The sequence below is a fragment of the Eumetopias jubatus genome, unplaced genomic scaffold (genome assembly GCF_037043125.1).
Source record: "Eumetopias jubatus isolate StellerSeaLion01/CBP00866 unplaced genomic scaffold, mEumJub1_p1.0 scaffold_6, whole genome shotgun sequence".
NCBI classification, from domain to species: Eukaryota; Metazoa; Chordata; class Mammalia; order Carnivora; family Otariidae; genus Eumetopias; species Eumetopias jubatus.
Genome location: NW_028274812.1, coordinates 84,971,077 through 84,993,170, shown reverse-complemented (window position 1 = coordinate 84,993,170; position 22,094 = coordinate 84,971,077). Strand labels below are relative to the sequence as shown.

General features: G+C 39.4%; 1 protein-coding gene across 2 annotated transcripts; it reads left to right on the top strand.

The window, feature by feature from the left end:
• The first annotated feature begins 218 nt into the window (after positions 1–218).
• On the top strand, positions 219–20,787 carry OGFRL1 (opioid growth factor receptor like 1). Of its 2 annotated transcripts, none has more exons than XM_028097690.2 (7): positions 219–783; positions 5,637–5,723; positions 5,876–5,954; positions 8,930–9,008; positions 9,098–9,164; positions 9,271–9,416; positions 13,402–20,787. In XM_028097690.2, exons 1-7 carry the CDS (start codon positions 550–552, stop codon positions 14,063–14,065), a joined length of 1,356 nt encoding a protein of 451 aa, XP_027953491.1. In that variant the 5' UTR covers positions 219–549; the 3' UTR covers positions 14,066–20,787. The 2 variants fall into 2 exon arrangements, with proteins under 2 accessions (XP_027953491.1, XP_027953490.1); XM_028097689.2 differs by having other exon boundaries at positions 5,873–5,954.
• The last annotated feature ends 1,307 nt before the right edge of the window (positions 20,788–22,094 follow it).

Below are 22,094 nucleotides of genomic sequence, written 5' to 3'. Positions count from 1 at the left end.
GAGCTGGGCGGGACCACTCTTCCCGCTCAGCTGGGAGGAGCCCCAAGCCGGTGGTCCTGCCCCGGGTAGGGGTGGAGAGGGGCTGGTGGTCCTGCCCCGGGTAGGGGTGGAGAGGGGCGGGTGAACCGCAGACCCGGATCCTCCCCAGGAGACGTCAAAGGCCCAGCGAAGGCAGGCCTTCCGGGGTGGAAAGGGGGCAGTGAGGTGTGTCCCTGAGGCCGCGGGTACGGGGAGCGGCGGCAGTTCGCTCCCCGGGACTCCGGGCCGGCGCCGGCTCCCGCGGGTGGGGAGAAGGAACCAGATGGGCGGGTTCAAGCGTTGGCGGCGGCGGTCCCGGGGCCGCCGGCTCCTCCCCGCAAGTGTGCCTGTCTGCCGCTCGCCGCGCTGAGGCAGTGCGGCGGCGGGCGGGCGGGCCGAGGCTGCCGCCCAGCGCCCTCACCGAGGCCATGCCCGGGCGCTAGCGTGCCTGCCGCATCCCGCGCCCAGCGCCCCGTCCCGCGCCCCGCGGCCCCGCAGCCCCGCAGCCCCGCGCCCGCCGCCGCCTCTTCAATGGGCAACCTGCTCGGCGGGGTCAGCTTCCGCGAGCCCACCACCGTGGAGGACTGCGACTCCACCTGGCAGACGGACTCGGAGCCCGAGCCCGAGGAGCCGGGGCCGGGCGGCGGCGGCGAGGGCCCGGGGCAGGAGCCCGAGCAGCCTGCGCAGCCCCCGGAGCGAGTCGGCGGGCGGCCCCGCGCCGGCCCCGCGCCGGACGAAGACGCCGAGGCGGCGGGCGCCGAGCAGGTACGCGGCCCCGCGGTGGCCTCGGGCCGGGCCAGGGCGCCCCTGCCCCTTGAGGAAGGACGTCGCCGGGGACAGGAGCAAACGCCGAGCGATCCCCGCGCACAGGGGGCCGGGGCGCCGGTGGCTGCTGGTGCTCTGCGGCCGGACCCCTCGGCGCCCGCGGCCGTCCCGCCGCCCCGCGGACCGGGGGGCCTGCCGTGGCCGGGAGCGCCGGAGCCGTCCCCTGCCGGCCTGGGGCCTGACCGCGGGCGCGAGGAGGAAGTCCCTCAAGGCAGAACCCAACTTGAATAGGTGTTTTCTTTGCCTCTGCAGAGCAGCTGGGTGCTGCGAAGGTGGGGTGGGAGGAACCTGTCCAAAAATAGAAGATTGTGAAAACCGGTCTAGTGCGTGTTACTGGTAAAAATTACCCAGAATAAGGAGGGACTGCAACTAAGGAGCTGCGAGCACTCTCCCCTACAGTAGGGTCTACAGCCATTAAAAGTATTGCGGAAGGTCCCCAACCGAAGTTGAAATGCCACAATTCTTACCCTAAGTAAGGCCTTTCAACTGAGGAGTTCAGGGCACTCTTCAAAACTCTTGTATCACCCAGAGACTTGTTGATCCGACTGTGCTTAAATCATTTGCCTAATAAAATTTGGAGGAGAGGTTAGTAAAGAGATAAATATCCCTTTTAACCTCTGACGGACTGAAAATAATTCAGAAAACTAAAAAGGAGGAACTGTATAACCAGCCCTCTAAAAGAAGTGGGCATCGTGGAGGTATTTAAGGTTTGGGGTTCTGCATTAGGCCCTCCTCTTTATCAGCTGGGGAGGAATGAGAGTGAGGAAAACAAAAACAGAAACAAAACACAGAGCCCAAAGTCAAATATGACCACAGGGTGCTTGGCTGGAGTAGAGGAGTCACCACCTAAATATTACAGCTAAGGCTGCCTCGTAAATTTGGATGATCATCTCTGTGTAGGTCAGGAGAAAGCAAAGTCCTAGTGCAGGCTCTATGGTAAACATGTTATTTCAGTCACCTGCAATTTCGGGGGTTGGGTGGGAGTTGCTGTTTTTCAATCCCCATTTTAGACAAAACGGAGACTTAGAGAGTTTGAGAAGCTTGCCCAAGAACATCCAGGGAGAGAATGAATGATGCAAACCCAAGTATGTCTGTAACCAATGTAGAACCTTTAACCTGTTGGAATTGCGACTCTCTCTCTGCTCCTGGTGTTCTGGTTTGCTGATGGGTCATTTGCATTGTGAATTCAACACCCCCCCCCCCAAAGTATTAGAGGCTGTATGCCAGTTTCCCTTTCTCTTGTCTCCCAATTAAGTAACCTCAGAGAAGTCTGGGATATCAAAAAACACCAGCTTAGATTCAATCCAGCTAACTAGGTCCATCTATCTAAAACAATTTGATAATTAATGCTTCAGTCTGTTGATTGTGACCCCAGAAAATGGTAAATCACAGCAGTCCTCCCTTTTCCCCTTTAATGATTTATTTTTCTTGTTAGTGTCACCATTTAACTTCCTTAAAAAAATCTCCTTTTTAATGTTGCTTTTTGACTCTCAACTCCATTTGTTGCCTCTCCCCGTAGTCATTTGCAAGTACTACTAGAGCTACCTTTAGAATATATCCCAGTCTGACTACTTCTCACATCCTTCATTGCCTTCATACCTAGTTCAAGTGAATATTTGACAAATGATGGTGCCATTTAAGTAAGATGGGCAAGTCCGGGGGAAAAAGCATCATCAGAGGTTAAATCAAGAATTCTCTTGAATTTTATATCCTATTAGACATCTAAGTGGAATTCCTAACATATCTGTGGATGGAGCCTTAGTCCAGGACTGCAATCATCAGCTTCTAAGAATGGTGGTGTACAAAGTCCTGGGAGATATGTGGTCGTTAAGGACTGATGAGGAATAAGAACTAAACCCTGGGCACTCCTCAATTTAGAACATGTGAAGGGGAGGAGGAGCCAAAGAGAAGGCTGAGAAGGGGCGACCAATGAGATAGGAAGAAACCAGGAGAGGTGTGGCACCTGACAGTGTTTCAGGAAGGAGGGAGACAACATTTAACTGGCCAGTGCTGCTGGGAAGTTGCCTGAGTTGAGCACTGAGACATGGTTTGGTGAAAATGGAGATTTCTTAGTGATGTTGAAAGAGCCGTTTAGATGGAATGCTGAGGATGAAAGCCTGATTGTGGTGGGTCATCGGAGAAGAGGAGGAGAAGACGGGGGTATGCACAATTCTTTGGTGATATTTTCCTATAATAGGGAGCAGAGCTATGGATCTGTATTTGAGGGGGGATTTGGTCAAGGAACATTGTGTATGTTTGTATTAAGATTAGTGATACTATAGCATGTTTGTCTGCTGAGGGGAATGATCCAGAAGAGAGAGAAATTTTGATGATGCAGGAAATAGGAACAATATATTAAGGAAAAAAATCCTTGGCTGAGCAGGTGAAAGGCAACAGGATAGGGAATCCAAAAGGAGAAGTTGGAGGAACAAGGTCAGATGCTTGCAGGTTGGTACATTTAGAGGTTGGAGGATGCAGTCATTCTCATGATAATCCTGGGAAATAGGTAGGGGCATGAGTCATTATCTTTGTTTCACAGAAGATAAAACTAAGATTCAGTTAAGTGGTTGGCTTAAGGCCTCACAAATAAGTAGCAGAGTTAAGACAAGCCAAGTCTTGGGCTGTTGACATTTTACCGAGGTTCCTATCATGCTCCTTCACTTTTAGTGGAGCTGAAACGGATTCATGCCTTGTAGCCCCAAGCCTGGGATTCCAGTTCCTGTGCTCTCACTGAGCTTTGGGGCCTTGTTCAACTTCTCTAAGCCTGGGTTACCTTGTTTCTAAGCTGGAAACACTAATAACTGCCATCCAGCTGTGTGTCATAAGAATCAAATGAAATAATATACATGTAAGTGCTTTGTAAATGGAAAAGTGCTTTCTATACAAATGTAAGATGATGATTCATATGGTTGTAGCTCAGGCTAAATAGATTCAGAAACTTGCTAGGCAGAGCTATTTTGAAACGTGTGGCAAGGACCAGAATTTAAGCTTTTCCTTGCTTATATAACATGACAGAGTAGCTAATGTTAAACATCAGAGAATTTGGTGTTAAAGTATCTCTATACTTGTAGTAATAGTGAGAATCACACCACTTCAAAAATGTGCGAAAATTGCTTGGAGGATGCTAATCTATCAACACAGATGGGGGTGGAGGATGATGAGAAAGGGATTGGGAGGGGGGTGAAGCTCCTGATGCACATTCAGACCTAAACTATGTCTTCTCTTTCCTCATTGTCATCTGTCTTATTGTCCTTCTGCATGACGCGGGACACAAAGCATTTCCTTATCCATTCGAGTAGTACTTATAGTTAGAGAATTGAAACTGACTACATTGACCCATATCTTACATTTTAAAAATTATTCATGGTGGTGAGAATTTTTAGAATTTAAATAGTATGAATAAACTACCACATATAAGTTACTACAATCTGAAGTTCATTTCATTTGAGAGCTTTTACTACTTTGTGTATATATGTCTTAAATTTGCTGATTTATGTCACCTTGTGTTATCACTGGATTCACAGATTATTCATGCCTGTGTGTACTTGTTATGGTGCTATGAAGGATGGAGTTTAGAAAGCTATTTAGATTGTTTTAAAAAATCCCCCTTTCTTTTTTTTTTTATGTTATGTTAATCACCATACATTACATCATTAGTTTTTGATGTAGTGTTCCATGATTCATTGTTTGCATATAACACCCAGTGCTCCATTCAATACGTGCCCTCTTTGATACCCATCACCAGGCTAACTCATCCCCCACCCCCCTCCCCTGTAGAACCCTCATTTTGTTTCTCAGAGTCCATAGTCTCTCATGGTTCATCTCCCCCTCCGATTTCTCCCCCTTCATTTTTCCCTTCCTACTATCTTCTTCTTTTTTTTTTTTTAACATATACTGCATTATTTGTTTCAGAAGTACAGATCTGTGATTCAACAGTCTTGCACAATTCACGGCACTCACCATAGCCCATACCCTCCCCACTGTCTATCACCGAGCCACCCCATCCCTCCCACCCCCCACCACTCCAGCAACCCTCAGTTTGTTTCCTGAGATTAAGAATTCCTCATATCAGTGAGGTCATATGATACATGTCTTTCTCTGATTGACTTTATTTCACTCAGCATAATACCCTCCAGTTCTATCCACGTCATTGCGAATCATTTCATAAGTTATATTTTCCTTCTAAGTACAGCTAAATGTTGCAAAGTTAATGACAATGTTCTTTGTAGAATTGATTTATTATCTTAACAATTTTTTAGTATTATGTATTCAAAAATAAATTTTGTCATAGAATCACTTGTGTGACCTCTGGTAAAGTAAATGTCTTAAATTCATTTTGAGTTCTATATCTGATGAATATTGATCTAGGACATTTGGCCTCTATAGGTTCTTGGTGAATAATAAAGTTTTTTTATTCAGTAAAATACCTTAGGACAAATGTTATTGGGTTCAAATCAGGCAAATAGAATGCCAAAAAATGTTGCTAGTAGGCACCATTAAAAGAAAGTTTCTAGAGCTCTGGATGGAACAAGGTTAACCATGGCCTCGTGGTTGCTGGGACTTAGTGATGAGTACTCAGGGCTTACTATAATACTATGCCTGCTGTGGAGTAAGTTATAAACTCTCCTTAATAAAAAGTTGAGTAATAAAAAAAAATTCTAATATTGTCATTATTCTGAACAGCTTATTACCTTTCAGGCTTTTCTTATGGATGTTCATTATTTTAAGTGTTCTAGAAATTTCTCAGATTATCTTCCTTCACCATGTAAATGGAATTTCACTTTTTATTTTAGGGTGGTGATGCCACTGAAGCAACTGCCAAACCAAAGAGAAGCTTTTATGCTGCGAGGGATCTGTACAAATATCGACATCAGTACCCAGTAAGAGTATAGAATGTTTTTTCTAAAATGCAAAATATTTCCCTTCTGTTTTTCTTATTTTGTGGTGCTAGTAAGCAAACATGCAAGAAGAGTCCTGTGCCTTTTTTATATGTCCATATGCTGGAGATTGACTTATTTTTTTCCTTTAGCAGAACTTCAAAGATATCCGATATCAAAATGACTTGAGCAATCTTCGTTTTTATAAGAATAAAATTCCATTTAAGCCAGATGGTGAGTAATCTGCTATCCTGGTAAAAAGCAAACTTTAAATAATAACATATACCTAGTTGTTCTTTGTTTATTCTGTGGTCAGTAGCTTTTTAATGCATTTGTTCATTGACTGGCTTTACTTTGGTCTGTAGTCTAATGTGTCCCCAAAGTCCTAGACTCTAGAGTTGTGAACATCCACTTGGCAATTTCTGGAGGAATAACTGTGAATTAGCAATACCTTCCCCCCACTTGTTCATGGTGGCTATTGTATTAAAGAAAGTGGGGGCCACTTCTGTGAGAGGCAAAGAGTTAAGATTTATAAATTTATAGAATCATAGAATATTAGATTACTAAGAAACTTTAGAGGAAATCAAATTAATCTTGCTCATTTTAAAGATGAGGTTACTGGGTCTTAAAGTTTGAACGACTGACTTGTCTGATCACTTGACTGTAGAGTTGGGTCTAGGATCCAGAGTTCAGTATTCTTTTCACCAAATTATTTAGAACATAATTGAAAAGTAATGTTTATATTAGAATTATCTTTCCTGTTGATTTTCAGAGTCAGGGGTCAGGGAGCTCCAGCAGTCCCAGTTCAGTGTTCCAATATCCTGGGAAGGGAACTCCAGAGACAGTAGATTTCCATTCAACTCTGCCAAATAAACTGCCTCCTCCTTTACAACTGTACAAAACTGCCCTCGTAGGATCTTTTCTAAGATTCTCCCCCTATAGGGAGAGGATGCATCCACTATGGTAATATGCATATTTCCCTGAGGCACCATGCTGTGGTTCATGATGGGCATCCTAATTTTATCCAGGTCAAACCAGCCAAGTTGGCATCTCTCCTTCTCACCCTTATCTCTGTGAGGTGACCAGATGGCCCTGGCTTCTGCTCTTTGTTCTTAGTGGAAACTGAGCCATATCCACAGCCATGTGAGTCAGGGAATGAGGCTCATAGACTGCAAAGCTTTCCAAGTAGCAGGACTACATTCTTTGGTGAACTAACTGGATGAAGGCTGTCTGAAGGCTGGGTGGAGTGCTGGGAGGAGGAATTCCTCTACTGTGTACTGAGAGATGTGACAGTTGGGAGTTTGGACTTAAGAACATTGTTGCAACGGCCAGATTGTGTCCCCAAAATCTGCTCTGATTTAGGAGGAAGCATCTGGATAAAAGTGCTCTGTTGTATTTACTAATGATAGAAACACACCACTTTATTTACTAATTGAAATAATATTGATTAAATTATTAGGGTTTTTTTTAGGGCCTGGGACAAGAAAACCTTTTGAAGAAATGCAATGATAGATTAATTTGACTCTGACTTGAATTTAATAAAATTTACCTAAAGGAATGCCTTTAAATATTAAAAACATTGAACATGACAGTATTTAACTGAATTATTTTTGTATTTCTAGTAGTGAATTTATTTTTGAGGTAGTAATTTAAAGTAATAACTTAAAGCACTGCATTAATTTTTTTGTAATCTTTACCACAAAATTTATTTTGAAATCTTATAGGGTTGGTAGGGGTCAGGAGGAGTTTTATCTAAGGTCACATAAAATGTTATTCTAGTTTATTATATAAATTACATAAACTCACCCACTTTCCTCCCCAGTATGTGTACACATACGCATATCCTTCCCCTCACCCCACACAAACACTTGCCAATAAGCATAAGCCTGCAATGATGTATTTTAATTATTAAGCAGGAGGAGGGGTAGTGGGAAGGGAAATCATGGGGTAAATGGTTTTAAAGACGCTGATAGGGCCAACAGTATGATTCAAAACAACTTTTTACTCAAGCTTCCAAGAGTAGACTTCTACTACAAACTGGTGATCTGTGGTGGAAACGAGAATGAAATCAATTACGTTTCGAGAAATATGTTGTGTTTTTTTTCTGTAAAATTGACTAAATGGCCACGTAGTCAAATGTGGGGACCTAGACAGAGTTCGAGAAGCAGGACGGTTTTGTTGTACAGTTGGCCCTTGAACGGTGGTGTAGGGGTAATGGGCCCTAACCCCTGTGCAGTCAGAAATCCACGTGTAACTTTTGACTTCCCCAAAACTTAATGGCTAATAGCCTCCTGTTGACTGGAAGCTTTACCAGTGGCATAAATAGTTGATGAACACATATTTTGTATGTGATAGGCATTATGTACTGTATTCTTAGCGAAAAAGTTCAAACTCAGTGTTGTTCAAGGGGCAGCTGTAATAAGTTCTTATGCGGAAACAGTAGGATGTGGTAAACAAGGCTTAGTTTTTGGAACCAGAAAGACCTATATTCTACTCCTAGATTTGTTCTTTTGTTAGCGTGGGACTTGGAACAAATCATACAATGTCCTCATTGGTAAGATGGGGATGGTAGCACTGGCTTGGGAGAGTTCTGTGGCGATGAAGCTGGACGGTGTACACTGTGTGGGTGCACGCTGTGTACCCACATGGGTCCTTCTGTTTTTCCTTCCTCTCCTTCCTTCTCCTTTTTCATGCTTTTCTCCCTCTCTTTCTGTTCTCTCACCTCTTTTATTCCTTTCTTTTTCCCTGGGCTACATTTCATTTTGATCCCGTCTTGCATTTAAAGAACTAAAAAAATAAATAAATAAGATAAAGAACTTAGGACCATCTAGGGCAGGGGTTGACAAACTTTTTCTGTCCAGGGCCAGATAGTAAATATTTTCAGCTGTGTGGGCCACATGGTCTCCGTTGCAGTGTGCATGGCTGTGTTCCAATAAAACTATCTCTAAAACAAATGCCATAGTTTGTCAACTGCTTTAGAGTAACCCTGTCTGATAGAACTTTCTGTAACTTGAGGCGCCACTGAGTTTTGAAAAATTAGGCCTATTACATAACTGAGCATATGGCATAGGGTATGCATCTTGGCATAATTTCTGCGTGCTATTACTAAATGTCAGAGGTTTTAATATAAAGATTAAGTGGTTAAATGTGAAAGTGCCTTCAACAATGTCGTAAATGTCTGGCTCATTTTCTAAATATTTACTACTTAGGTGTTTACATTGAAGAAGTTCTAAATAAGTGGAAAGGAGATTATGAAAAGCTGGAGCACAACCACACTTATATTCAATGGTCAGTTAACATTTCTGTATCTTGAACCGTGTCTATTTAATCATGTATGTTTTCCAGATAACATTAATATTTATTTTTCTAAAAAATAGGCTTTTCCCCCTGAGAGAACAAGGCTTGAACTTTTATGCTAAAGAATTAACTACATATGAAATTGAGGTAATGCAAGCTCATTTCATTTTATAGGAGATGGCCAGATAATATTGCTATTTTATTGTCCTGGTAACTACCGAATCATTTCAGCTGACTTTTCCCCCCCCCTTAGGAATTCAAAAAAACAAAAGAAGCAATTAAAAGATTCCTCCTGGCTTATAAGATGATGTTAGAATTTTTTGGAATAAAACTGGTTGATAAAACTGGAAATGTTGCTCGGGCCGTTAACTGGCAGGAGAGGTTTCAGCATCTGAATGAGTAAGTAAAGCCCCCGCAGTGCATCAGGGGCCAGCATGTTATTTTTTCTGGGTTGGAATTCTCTATGGAACATAGGAACAACTAGTAGATGGACCCAGGAATTTGAATTCAAAAGCTAGTCTGAAATGCCTTTTAGTCCTTGTTCTATGTTCTAAAGCACAACAAAACAACAAGAAAGAATGAAATTGCAGGTAGGAATAAGGCCATTCCTCTTCAAAGCTGTTTCTTCCTGAAACCTGTCTACTGCCCAGGCCAAGTGTGGCCTCTCTCCTTCTTTATACCATGGTTCTTGGCATTTATACTTATTTCTTGTATAGTTTTCCACATCCCCTCTGCTAGGTTGTGAGCTTCTTGCGGCACAGTCTGTTTGTCGAGCATGGTACCTTGTTAGATTAAATCCATAAATTAGGCCTATGACATATAAAAAATCATTTTATAAGACTGAGATGTGCCTGTACATTTCTAAAAAAGAGCAAAAATTAGAATTTTCATTATTTAGGTAAAAAACAAAAGCCCACTTTTGCTTACTAAATCCTAAAACCTGTGAAGAAAATTTAACGTGGTTTATTTGGAATTGATTTGCTGTATTCTTTTGCCTGGATATTTATAACTTTCATTAATACTTATAGCCAAAGTTTTTTTTCTTATTATTTTCTTTGTATGCAAACTGATTTTTTTTTCTTTTTAATTATAAGGTGACTTATGAATGCTGGACCATAAAACCAGCAACTTTAAAGCATTTTTTTTGTTAGCACATTATGATTAGCTGAGCTGGGCAAGTACCAAGGAAAAAAAGTAACCTAAGAAATTTTTCTTTGCCCAACAGTTTTGAGCATCAATTAACTGAATTTTTTGGTCTTTTTCTAGAACTTTCATCTTGCTTTGCTAAAATTAGTATAAGTATTATGCTTAAGCCTTCTTTTTACTTTATTAGTCACAGTCAACACTATTAAAATGGTAGCTTGTACTAAAACACTGAAGATATGGGCATAAAGCTTTATGATCCTGACTAGAAGACCCATTAACTCATAACTCAAGTTAACTTTGATTTATATAGGGCACTTACAACAGAAGCATATCTACCTCTGCCTAAGCAATGTGGGTAGCTGTCTCTGGACAGAGTTTCTGAGCATTTCTGTCATCCATCAACAGAAGCTATATGCAAGTAGCCTACTGACCTGAAGGACGGCAGCACCACTGTCATTTTAGAGAATCACCGTCTCCAACTTCTTGGAATAGCAATCTTGTTTAGTAAATGTTTGTTGAACGAACAAACAATGAACAAAAGACATTTGCCAGTTTAAATTCTCCCTGGAGTTTTATTTTCAGATCCTCTAACTGATAGCTGGAAACAGAATCCTTCTGAAAGTTTTAATTAAAATGATCTCCTGGCTTGGGTCAGGGGAAGGGAGCCTGAATTAACCATCACATTCCCTGGCCCCATTCAGATCCTTTTCTTTCTACCGCCCACCGTCTCTCATTTCCCTTTCCCTGGGTATTGCACAGAGCTTTTATTTGTGTTTTAATCTGTGTGACATCTTGAGTTTCTTAGAGTAGGCAGGAAACTCAATATATTTATAGTAGCCCAGCAGACAAAAAAGTACTGAATGAAAGTGAAATGAAGTAACGTTCAGTGAATAAGTGACCATGACTAAAAAAAGTGAAATATTTTCAAACACGGGAGTATAAATATATAGACCAACCACTCAGATGTATTTCCAGGTTTCTTTGTAATCACCTTAGATTATGGAGCCATAGTTTAGACTCTGGAACTGCTTCTCACTTTTATTTTCTGCCTCCTGGTTCTTGCTTTTTGTGTGTTCTCTCTTCACCTATCTGGTCTTCCTGACACCTGGGGCCCTATTTACCACCCTTACTTCTGTCGGGAAGCCCGGCTTCTCTCTTTTATCTGCTGTGCAACCCCAAAGACTGCTCATAACATTAGGAGGGTTTTAGCTGTTCTCTTCTCTTCCATTTTGTCTTTATTTGTCATGTTTATTTCAAATCATATTGAAGCACTCAATTTCTCTCTTGTATACTTCTGTTCCATAATCCTCATTTTCATTCTCTTCAACCCAAGTATTTGTCCTTTTCTACTGTTACATAAGTATTTTAAATCGGAGAGTATATAGATACAGATAAATGTGTACAGAAATTTCATCTTGGCCATTCATCTAAGACTTGGTATGTGCAGTTGAGCTGGTTGCAATAGAGTAAATTTTGTTGGATCAGGTAACTCATCTTTGGGATTTTTAAAGAAAAATATTCCCTCCACTTTTCCATACATCTCCTTCTCAGATTTATGAAGCAGATGTTGCTCAAGGATTTTATCACTAAGTTTTTGGAGAAGGGAAACTCCATACTAACCTAACACTAAGTCAGCTCTGCTGCTAATGGCACATGGTCTTAACCTCATTCAAAATGCATGTTGTCTTAGAAGACTCTTACTTCCTCACTATTAAAAAATACAGAGTCATAAGACACAAACATACCTGCTATGTTTTACCCCTTTGGCCTCAAAGAGTCGAATATTAGGATAATACTTTTGTGGTAAACATCCAGAAGAACAGGGGTGGTGAAACTGCTGGACTCGTCTTTACCGAGATTTGGCTAGCCTGAATCATGAAGGTTTTTGTTTTGTCCAGATAAGTTTTCCTATTAAAATGTAAGACTGTGGAACCATCCCCTTCTGTCCCTCAGATAATTCAGCATCCTTCTTCACTTTTCCCAAATAATTTGCTAGCTCTTTGTAAGTGAAATACTCCAAGTGCTTTTGGAAACCAAAGCAGGTATATGCATTATTTGTATAAAGTTCAATGTCCGGTGTATAAAACAGGTTTTAGGAAGCTAGAAATAAGTGGTGGTTATGGTTGTGTGTCAGTATAGGGTAAGTAAATACCTGGGCTGTTGATGATGGATGCAGCCAGGTATTTGTAATAAGGCAACTATTGCCCGGTGTTGTAGGGCAGATATATTATGAATTGTGAGAGATATAGGCTTGGAAAACCTTCCATCTGATAAAGGCCTTAGTTTGGGGATAGAAGAGAAGTTTGTGCAATTTGGGGAAAAAGGTGTCTTTGGAGTCCATGCCATTAGAAGCAAAATTTAAAATAATCTGGGGAAAAAGGAGAGAGAGGCCACGGGGGGGAAGACAATTAGGTGATTAAGTTGGGAGAGGTACATAGAGGTGGCCCTTAGTATCATATTTAAAATCATAACAATAACAATGTGAATTTTAAATAGTATCTAATATTTTTTGAGTTCTACATGCCCTGCATATGTCTCAACTCATTTTAATTCTTCTAACAGTCCAGTAAGATGGGCCATTTCCCCTATTTTACAGATGAGGATACTGAGTCAGAGAGCGATACTATAACTTCACATAGCTGTGGGTGGTAGAGCCATGGTGCAAACTCAAGTGTGACTCCAAAGCCCATGCTCCTAACTATGTTCTGCTAAAGAAGTCAGTTTTGCATCCTTTGTCAGATTGTTCTAGCAAGGTAGAGTGGTTTTTGCTGCTTTCCTTATAAGTTGGCTAAAATGGTGGATTTTGCTGACACTGTGAATCATACCTTCAGCTGACAGCTAATGTTGCATTTATGTTTGGTACCAGTTACCTGTGGTGGGTACAATACAGTTGGTGTTGTTGCAAATAAATGCTCCGGTAGATCACATCCTCAGTGTACTTAATAAACAACAATTCAACATCAGTGGGAATCAGTTTTAGATCTAAATATTTTTCAGATATGAAGAACTAAAGCAACAAGGGGAATTTATATTATGTATTTGAATTTCACATAGATTGGCATTACACTGAAGTATAAGGTTTCAATAACGTCTGATTTATTCTTCCCATGGTGTCTAATACGACTTTCAGTAAAGTCATTGTTCGGTTAAAAAATATTTTTCCAATATTTTTCTTTCCCCTGCTTTCCTTCACCTGATTTCCACACCCCCCAACATTTTATTCAATCCTCTCTTTCAGGTCCCAGCACAACTATTTACGAATCACTCGTATTCTTAAAAGCCTCGGTGAGCTTGGATATGAAAGTTTTAAGTCTCCTCTTGTAAAATTTATTCTTCATGAAGCTCTTGTGGAAAATACTATTCCCAATATTAAACAGAGCGCTCTGGAGTATTTTGTTTATACGATTAGAGACAGGAGAGAGAGGAGAAAGCTCCTACGTTTTGCCCAGAAACATTATACGCCTTCAGAGAATTTTATCTGGGGGCCACCGAGGAAAGAACAGTCAGAGGGAAGCAAAGCCCAGAAAATGCCTGCCCCTCCCACCTCTGGTCATATCAGTCAAACTTCTATGCACAAAAAATCCAAGGACTCCAAAAATTCCTCCTCAGCTGTTCATTTAAATAGCAAAACGGCGGAAGAAAAAAAGGCGGCACCTGGAGGGCCTGGAGAAGAGACAGACAGGCCGGGCGCCGAGCCCAGCAGTGAAGCTACCAAGCCTGGAAACACAGAGGACGGTAAGGCCGAAAACTCGAATTCTGACCCGGAAAAAACAGGCACCAATCCCACAGAGAGGAAGGAGAGTGCAGCGCCCGCTGAGAACAAGGAAGAAGGTGAAACTCCTAACAAAGACTGTGAAGATCCTGGAACTGCAGGTTCCCCTGGTGAGGGACAATTACAGTGAATTATGAGAGACCGCACACCCCAGCAGTAGGTAAGCGGGGAGGAACCTGCAAGGTCTCCAGAAGAGTGGAGGTCACCTTGCAAATTTTAGCCATTCGTTTGTGATTTCTGTTGTCAACATTTTGTTGTTGGTTTTTCATTCTGAATGACAGTGAATTTAATCTTTAGTGGGAGGTTTTAAGCAAGACCCAATAAACGAATGTATTCTGTAATGCTTTTAGGGTGTGACTTTTCAAATTCTGTCCGTAGTAATTGCTTTTAAATTATTTTCAATGTGTCTAGAAATAATCATGTAGTATTTGATATATCAAATAAATTCTTTGGGAGATGCCAGTCTACACGAATAAAAAGCAAGAGGATAAATTTCATTCTGTTGCCATGCTTTTGCCCAATTTATGGATTTATTTCTTAAGCTGGAAAAACAAATGTGGTCATTTCAGACTTTTTCGGAAAGTAATTTGGACTCATCACTGCAACACCTCCACATGCTTATTTTTAAATTCTGGTATGTGAAATTTGTGTCCTCGGGGAGCGATCATCTCCCAGCCCATTTCTTGGCCCCACTGTCCTTTCCTCCTTCCGTCTCTCTGCACTTGCCCTCATTTGCCATCTTTGTCAGCCAGCATGTACTTTTCTAGAGTACGTTCAAGTGATCCCCTGTACTGAAATTTAAGTGGAACAGAGGGGGCACTTTCAACTGTACGATAACCAAGAATTTGCTTTTTTTAAAATAACAAAAATGTTTTTCTATGTTAGATGCTTAAGAACCAATTTTGATGCAAAAGTCCAAGAAAAGGATTTTGCTTTTATGGCTGTTCTATATAAATTTGGTGCTTGTTTCTGAATGCAAATGACTAAAGAATTAAAAAAAAAAAGGAAAGAAATTATTCATTTTTAAACAGCATGCTTCTTATACTGGCAACAAGGCAGTGGTCCCTAAATCCTTGACTATCTGTGTTCCGTGGGCTATGAAATTAATAAGAGTGCTTAGTCCAGAGTATCTTTAAAAAAGAAAACAATTTGATGGGTCTCTAAGTTGTCAAACCTTGAAATTGAGAATAGATTTAAAATTCCATATCCTTAGGTTTAGCAAGCCCTTAATGTGTTGATACTGGTATTAAGAGCAAGTAATTTTATTTCCTGTACTACTATTACTAATTAATATTACAAATCCGAAAATAATCAAACGCTGTGGTGGGAACTTCAAAGCATACATACAAATATAGTTAAAGCAATTAATAGAAAAAAATTTCACTTTCATTTGTGGAGCGGAATTGGCTCTTGTATGTCTCTTGGGCTTTTAGATTTCACTTTAACCCCCCGAGAATTTTTACTATGTCCTATTTGTTAGTCATATCATACCATCTTCTGTTACCTTTATGATCAGGGGATTTCCGGCAGAGGATTTCTCAAGAATATATCAACAGTATGCCTTTAGAAATACTTTATTGCTTTGAAGTTTACATGAAACATCACAGTTGCTCAAACTTAACTTTTTAATATGAATATTAGTAACCAAGTTGTTTATCATAGTCCAATTAATATACAGCGTTTTCTGTATTTTGGTTCCCGTAATATCCCATTTTTTGCTTTCTCTTGTTTTGTGAAGTGAGCATAAAGATTTGGGGAAACAATTCTGCTTTTGCATTTCAGTTTCTTTTTTGTATGGACCCTCTAATGTGGTGCTTGTAGCAATGTCCCCTTAGAGCCAATAAACAGTGTTCCAGAATTAGACAGTGAGAGTAGTTGTTACATTGAACCGAATTGTAGGAACATGATTAATTCAAAATATCTTACCAATTTTGAATACATTATAAAGTGGTCAGACTGCTTTCTAAGTGTATAATATTAAAAATTTGTGACCAGATATTAAAATATTAAAAAACAGTGGACAGAGACTAAAATAAATGGTTATAATCTGAAATGACTTGGAAACTGTAGTATATCAGAGCCCTTACAAGTAAAATCATTTCATTCAACAATTTAACTTTTAGAATATTATTCCTAATTAGGGTTTTGATTAGATTGTGCCAATTAATTTGAGAATATTTAGTCTCAAGGGAAAAACTGCCTGGTTTCCATTTAAAACAGTGGCCTTTTCCCACTATGTTGTTTTTAAGATCCATATTCATATGTAATAGTATGATTCCTCTATTTAATCTGCAAATAATTTATGAGAGAATTCTTCAGTGGAGAACAAGTGAGGGGATGTCATTCCTTCGGCAAATAAAAATTATGAGTGTCTGGAATTTTTTTTCTATAAAGAATACTTTGTACAATTAATAGTTTTTTAACTAAGATCTATAGATAACGTATTTAAGTGGGTCTTAGGTATGAAACAGCCCTCTGGGTTTGACTGTGATGTTTTGTATTTTTAAAAACTACCATATGCTTGCAGAAATTTATTGAGAAGCTGTTTTAAAAATGCAGCGAAGCATGGCCAAATAGCTAGAAACATTATTGAATCTTTGCAAATATATAGACTTTATTGTTGTACCTTGGACCGCGAGGATATAAACATTGGCTATTGATAAAATATTAAATTGCATTTCATGGCAAATAGATGTTATATCGCTTGGTTAGTCTAGTACATTTCTAATATTTTGTGCTTTCATATCTCTAAGGAGATCATATATGTGAAAGTATTTTGAGATACTGTAAAGTGATATAATTATAAGATATATTTCTGTACAGTAGAGAAAAAGTTTATAACATTAAGAATATTGTATCATTATACCGTTTCATGCTTAATTTCATAAGAAACTCAAAAGAATCATGATAGAAGTGAAAATGTGTCTGCTTTCTCTAATCAGGTCTAGTTCTCAGTTCAAAAGTTATTTTATATAGTTTTATTTTGAATTAGGTTTTGAGACTACTTTTTTTTCAGCTTCAAGTAGAAAATAAAATGTATAACTCAGGAGTTACTAGAGAAGTTCCAAGATTTTTTTTGCGAAGTATTAAAAATACAAGTATATAAAAATGTCACTTAACAACCATCATTGTCATTATGTTTCATATTTTGTTGTATAGAATTACCTACTTTGCTTCTAGCTTTTATGCTTTAATCTGAGTGAAAATATGATCTGGCGAAAAAGGAAAAACAGTGCCAAGTTCTATCTGAGTTGCTCTTTAAAAAACCATTTTAGTAGGTAAACTTCCATATCAAGTGGTCAAAAACTGGTTGGAACTGATAGAGACTATTTGGTTAATTGTTTAAAGTTAAATTTCCCAAGTTTAAAATAGAATTATGATTGAGTTTATACTCTGTTGAGGAACTGAATCAACCAGGTTTTTTGTCTTTCTATAATTGAGGTTCTTCTAGAAGTTTTATTTCCTAACCTGAGAAAAGAAGGACATTCTTGATCTTACTTGAATGTTGTTTCGTCTATGGGTCTCCCATGTCTATTTGGGCTGAGTGGGAATTCTTTGTTATAGGAATGTTTTTTTTTTTTTTTAAAGATTTATTTATTTATTTATTGAGAGAGAGAGAGAATGGTAGAGAGAGAGCATGAGAGGGAAGAAGGTCAGAGGGAGAAGCAGACTCCCCGCTGAGCAGGGAGCCCAATGCGGGACTCGATCCTGGGACTCCAGGATCATGACCCGAGCCGAAGGCAGTCGCTCAACCAACTGAGCCACCCAGGAATGGTTTTGAAGACTTCTAATTTGTTTCCCCACTTAGAGAATTCCCCTTTGTCTTTTGGGGTATATGTGTTAAATATAAGGTAGGCTGGAGTCAGAATTGCTAGAATCATTTCAAATGCAAGTGTGGTTGTAGAGAATGATGACAGGTAGTCATCATAGTATGGGTCAATCAGAGTCAATGTAGGATCTAGAAAATTAGGAGTTACATGTTTTGGCGTCTTTCAGCTTCGAATTCTGTAGTGTTTATGGCATGAACAGATTTGTGTGGGTAATCTCTAGGGTGGCAGTGAGTACTAGCCTGCCTCCTTCCCTGTTCTGTTATCCAGCCCACCCAGCAGATTGTGTTCAGGGACAGGCTGTGTTTTTAGGAATCCCTTATTACTGAAGTTAATAATAATATAATTATAAATATGAACGCCTGGAGGTGTCCAGATGTGCCTTAACTAATGTAAATGGTTTTCATTCAGAAGTTTAAATTTTTACTCCATTATAAAATCTTGCCATGAGGAACTTTCCAAACCATGAATATCAGTTATTTTAATGAATTTACCTTGGTGCTTTTTCATTTTGGAGAAATTTCCCTTTGTGAAAATAGCATTAGTTCATAAGGAATTGTACCTGCCACGGTGTTCAACAACGTGTTATATTTGACAAAAAGTGTTTACGGTAAGAAAGATTAACTACATTGGTACATTTATTTATGCTCTTGCTTGATTTTGCTACATGCTATGATTTTCATTTTAAACATTTCTCAGTTACTACAAGCAATATTTATCTGTATTTTGCTCTCTTCTTAGCTGCAGATGGATGCAGAAAATGGAATTCTATTAGAGACTTATTTAAAAGTTTAATTCCAGTAAATGGTCAGAGGAGTCTGAAATTAATTTTCTTATTAGAAACATTCAAAAAGCACTGTTTTTGCTTTTTTTCCTAGATTAGAATGTTTTTTGTCATCTGCTTTTTTCCTGATCTGTTGAGAATTATTGTTTTAGTTATTTGTGGGGAAATCGCTTCTTAAAATGTTTGTTGCTTGAATTAAAGTTTTCATATGGACGATACAATTAAGTGCTTTGTTTTATGGCTCACACTACGCCTGGAAGTAGAGTTGAGAATGGGGACTAAGAATCAGGTGGGCAGGCATCTTGGTCAAGTGGAGCTGACACTGGGTTCCAGTCTCTCCAAAGGCATGATGGGTCCTCAGAGCTTCCTCTGAATCATGAGGGTGTTGAGCCCCATTATCCCTGACTTCTGAAGAAGGTGGACTGCCTTGGACTCCATACACAATTTTAATAGGTATCAATTTTCACAAAATATCTGTTATAATTTGCTACCATTTTGTAGTTGTTTAGGAAATTGTGAGCAATTAGACACCTGCTATGTAAATTGTAGCTGAATCTTTATCTTGGGAAACATTGAAATACCATTTCCGCCCACCCCTCCTCCCAGTTCTTCAATCAAAAATTCTTTTGAGTTGTTCTTTCATAGGTAAATATTAAAAAGTTTTTATAAAATGACTCAGTGTATTTTAAAAATGAACTGAAAGGGAAAAGACATTGATGCCTACTTGTTACACTGAAAGACCTTGTTTAAAAAAAAATTAGAAACCTTATGAAAATATATTTAAGCTATGAAGTTTATCATATTTTCATTTTTAAATTATAGCAGAGTTTATGGAACAGTTTACTTTTTAAATTGTAGCAGAATTTATGGAACAATTTACATTTACATTACGGAGAGATTAGTTATATAATAATCTTGGTCCTAAGAAATGTTCAAGTTCTGTACTCACTGGTCAAATGGTCATTATTTTTTTCAGTGCTAAGAGATTTAGTTTCAGGTAAAGAAAAGGAAAACACAAATGGAACAAAAGATTAAAAACAGTAACAAGAAACTTACCACAGAAATAAAGATATAACCAATGATGTGTCTGTACAAGTGACAGAATTGTTGGGAGCAGATGAGCTGTACAAGCTTTATGGTGGGGATATGATTTCAGAATTAGCTCTATGTTATTTGTGCCCAGGAGATTAGGGATTGGTGTGCAAACAGAATCCCATTAATACTCTCATCTGAACCATGACTTCCACCTACTCCACAGTAGACTGAAACCTTTCAGTAGATAGAAGTAGGCAAATAATCAGATACTAAGTTTAATTTCTTTGCCAGTGTGTTTCAACAGTTGGTGGTTTTACTAACCAGAAATTAAACTGAGGGACTGGCTGAGATAGGATTCAGTAATAAGGTTGTCTAGATATGAAGTAACTATCTCCCACAGGAGAGTTGACAGCATATTGTGCGGCGTTACAATTAAGAGATGAGAGCAAAGCATTAGCTTATCATTTGATAAGCATTTTTTTTTCATTTTTATAAAAAGACCAATGACTCACTTTTCCTAAATAAGCTATTGGCCTTTCATTAGTATTACCTAAGAAGATAGATGGCCAACTGGGTCCTGGCACTATTTTCACCTTGGAAACTACTGTGTCCTTTGTATGTTAAGTATTTCAGGAAAATGGGAAGGATTCTGAAAAGGCTGTGTGTTACTTCCCACGTAAGCTCTCACTGTCCAGCAGCCACCGGCCCTTCTCTGTGCTCCGTATCCTATTGCAGTATGAATTACAGGATGCTGTGCCTGTCTGTTAGTACCAATACCGTGTGTGGGGTAGGGGTTGTAACCAGTCTCTGGATGTGTATGGTACTATGAAACACTTTATAATTCTATAGTTGTATGGCAGTGTTAAGCCACAAATGTATAAAGAACAATAGTTTCTATTGCTTACTGCTGTGTTTTAAAATATTGTTTCTGAAATAATATATTTAGAGTTCCTTTAGAGTAATTATTTTTAAAAACTATTGCCAAATATCCTGTAAAATGAACAAAAGCCACTTCATCTTGGTTAACATTTTAGCCTTATGTTAGAGTACATTATCTTGATTTTGCATGATTAAAATATTTTTGAAGAGCTGGAACAAATGACTTGCTGTTTTTCTATGATTAGACATATTTTTATGATTATCATATGAGATCAACATTATTTCCTTTTATGTTGTAAAATAAATATTTGATTTTGAAGGGTGAAATCTTACATGTGAAGTTATTTTTGTTGCAAGATTCTGGAGGGCAGATCGCATGTGTAAATACTTGGATGTTTATTGTTTCTTGTTTTTGCTTTTCTCTAACTGCAAAGTTTAAAAAGTATGTTGAACACAGATAAATGAAAACGAATAATTAATGGAGATGACCTTCTTCACTAAAATAGTTCTGGTCTTTTTAATAAGAGTATAGTTGACACACAAGTTTACATTAGTTTCAGGTGTACAACAGGTGATTCAGTTTCTCTGTACGTCATGCCCAGATCATTACAAGCGTAGCTACCAGCCGTCACCCTACAACGCTGTTACAATAGCATTGTAATAAGTCAAATGTTTGACTTAGAGAAATGCAGCTGTGAGGTGGAAGGGAAGAGGTTGCTCTAGATATCATGGGACTGTGTGGCTGAGGATGAAGAGGGGCTTGGCTCGACTGCTCTAGATAGGCAGGAAGAGAGGACGAGAGAACTAAGAATAGACTGTGGTAAGAATCAGGATGAAATTACATTATGCATAATTGAGAAACTGTTAGAGAGGGAAAAAATAACAGCCACAGTGGTGAGGGAGCATGATTTTTAACTGCAGCCTTTGGGATTAATTGTTTAGTAGAGAGGAGTGCATGCAATTACTGTCATGAGAGAAGAATGGGCACATTGTGGTGATAGAAAATGGAGAAGTTTTCTTTTCCCCAAACGTTGAATGCCTGTAGGCAATGTAAAATCCTCAGAGATTGGACGAGAAAGTCAAGACTGAGTCTGCATTTCTTTAAGAGCATAAAATTTAATATGGAGAGAATTTGGAACAAAGATTTATAATGTGTTCCTTATTTTAAACCTCAAGTGGATGCAAAGCAGGCAAGCTGGTGTTCCAGGGAGGGAAGGAAATCCCAGCCTGGATAAAAGTAATGATGGGCAGTTTGGCTTCTTGTAGGTGATTTTACGCTTTGGCTATTGTGACTAAGGGGCTGAACTGACAGAGGGAACGTATAAAGGATTATTCTGCCCTTGGGATTATCCCTGAGAAAATGTTGGATTAATTGGAAGAGCATTTAAAAATAGGTTACTAAACTGGGGTGCCTGGGTGGCTCAGGCGTTAAGGGTCTGCCTTCGGCTCAGGTCATGGTCCCAGGGTCCTGGGATCGAGCCCCGCATCGGGCTCCCTGCTCGGCGGGAAGCCTGCTTCTCCCTCTCCCACTCCCCCTGCTTGTGTTCCCTCTCTCGCTGTGTCTCTCTCTGTCAAATAAACAAGTGAAATCTTTAAAAAAAAAATAGGTTACTAAAGACAGAGATTAGAGAGCC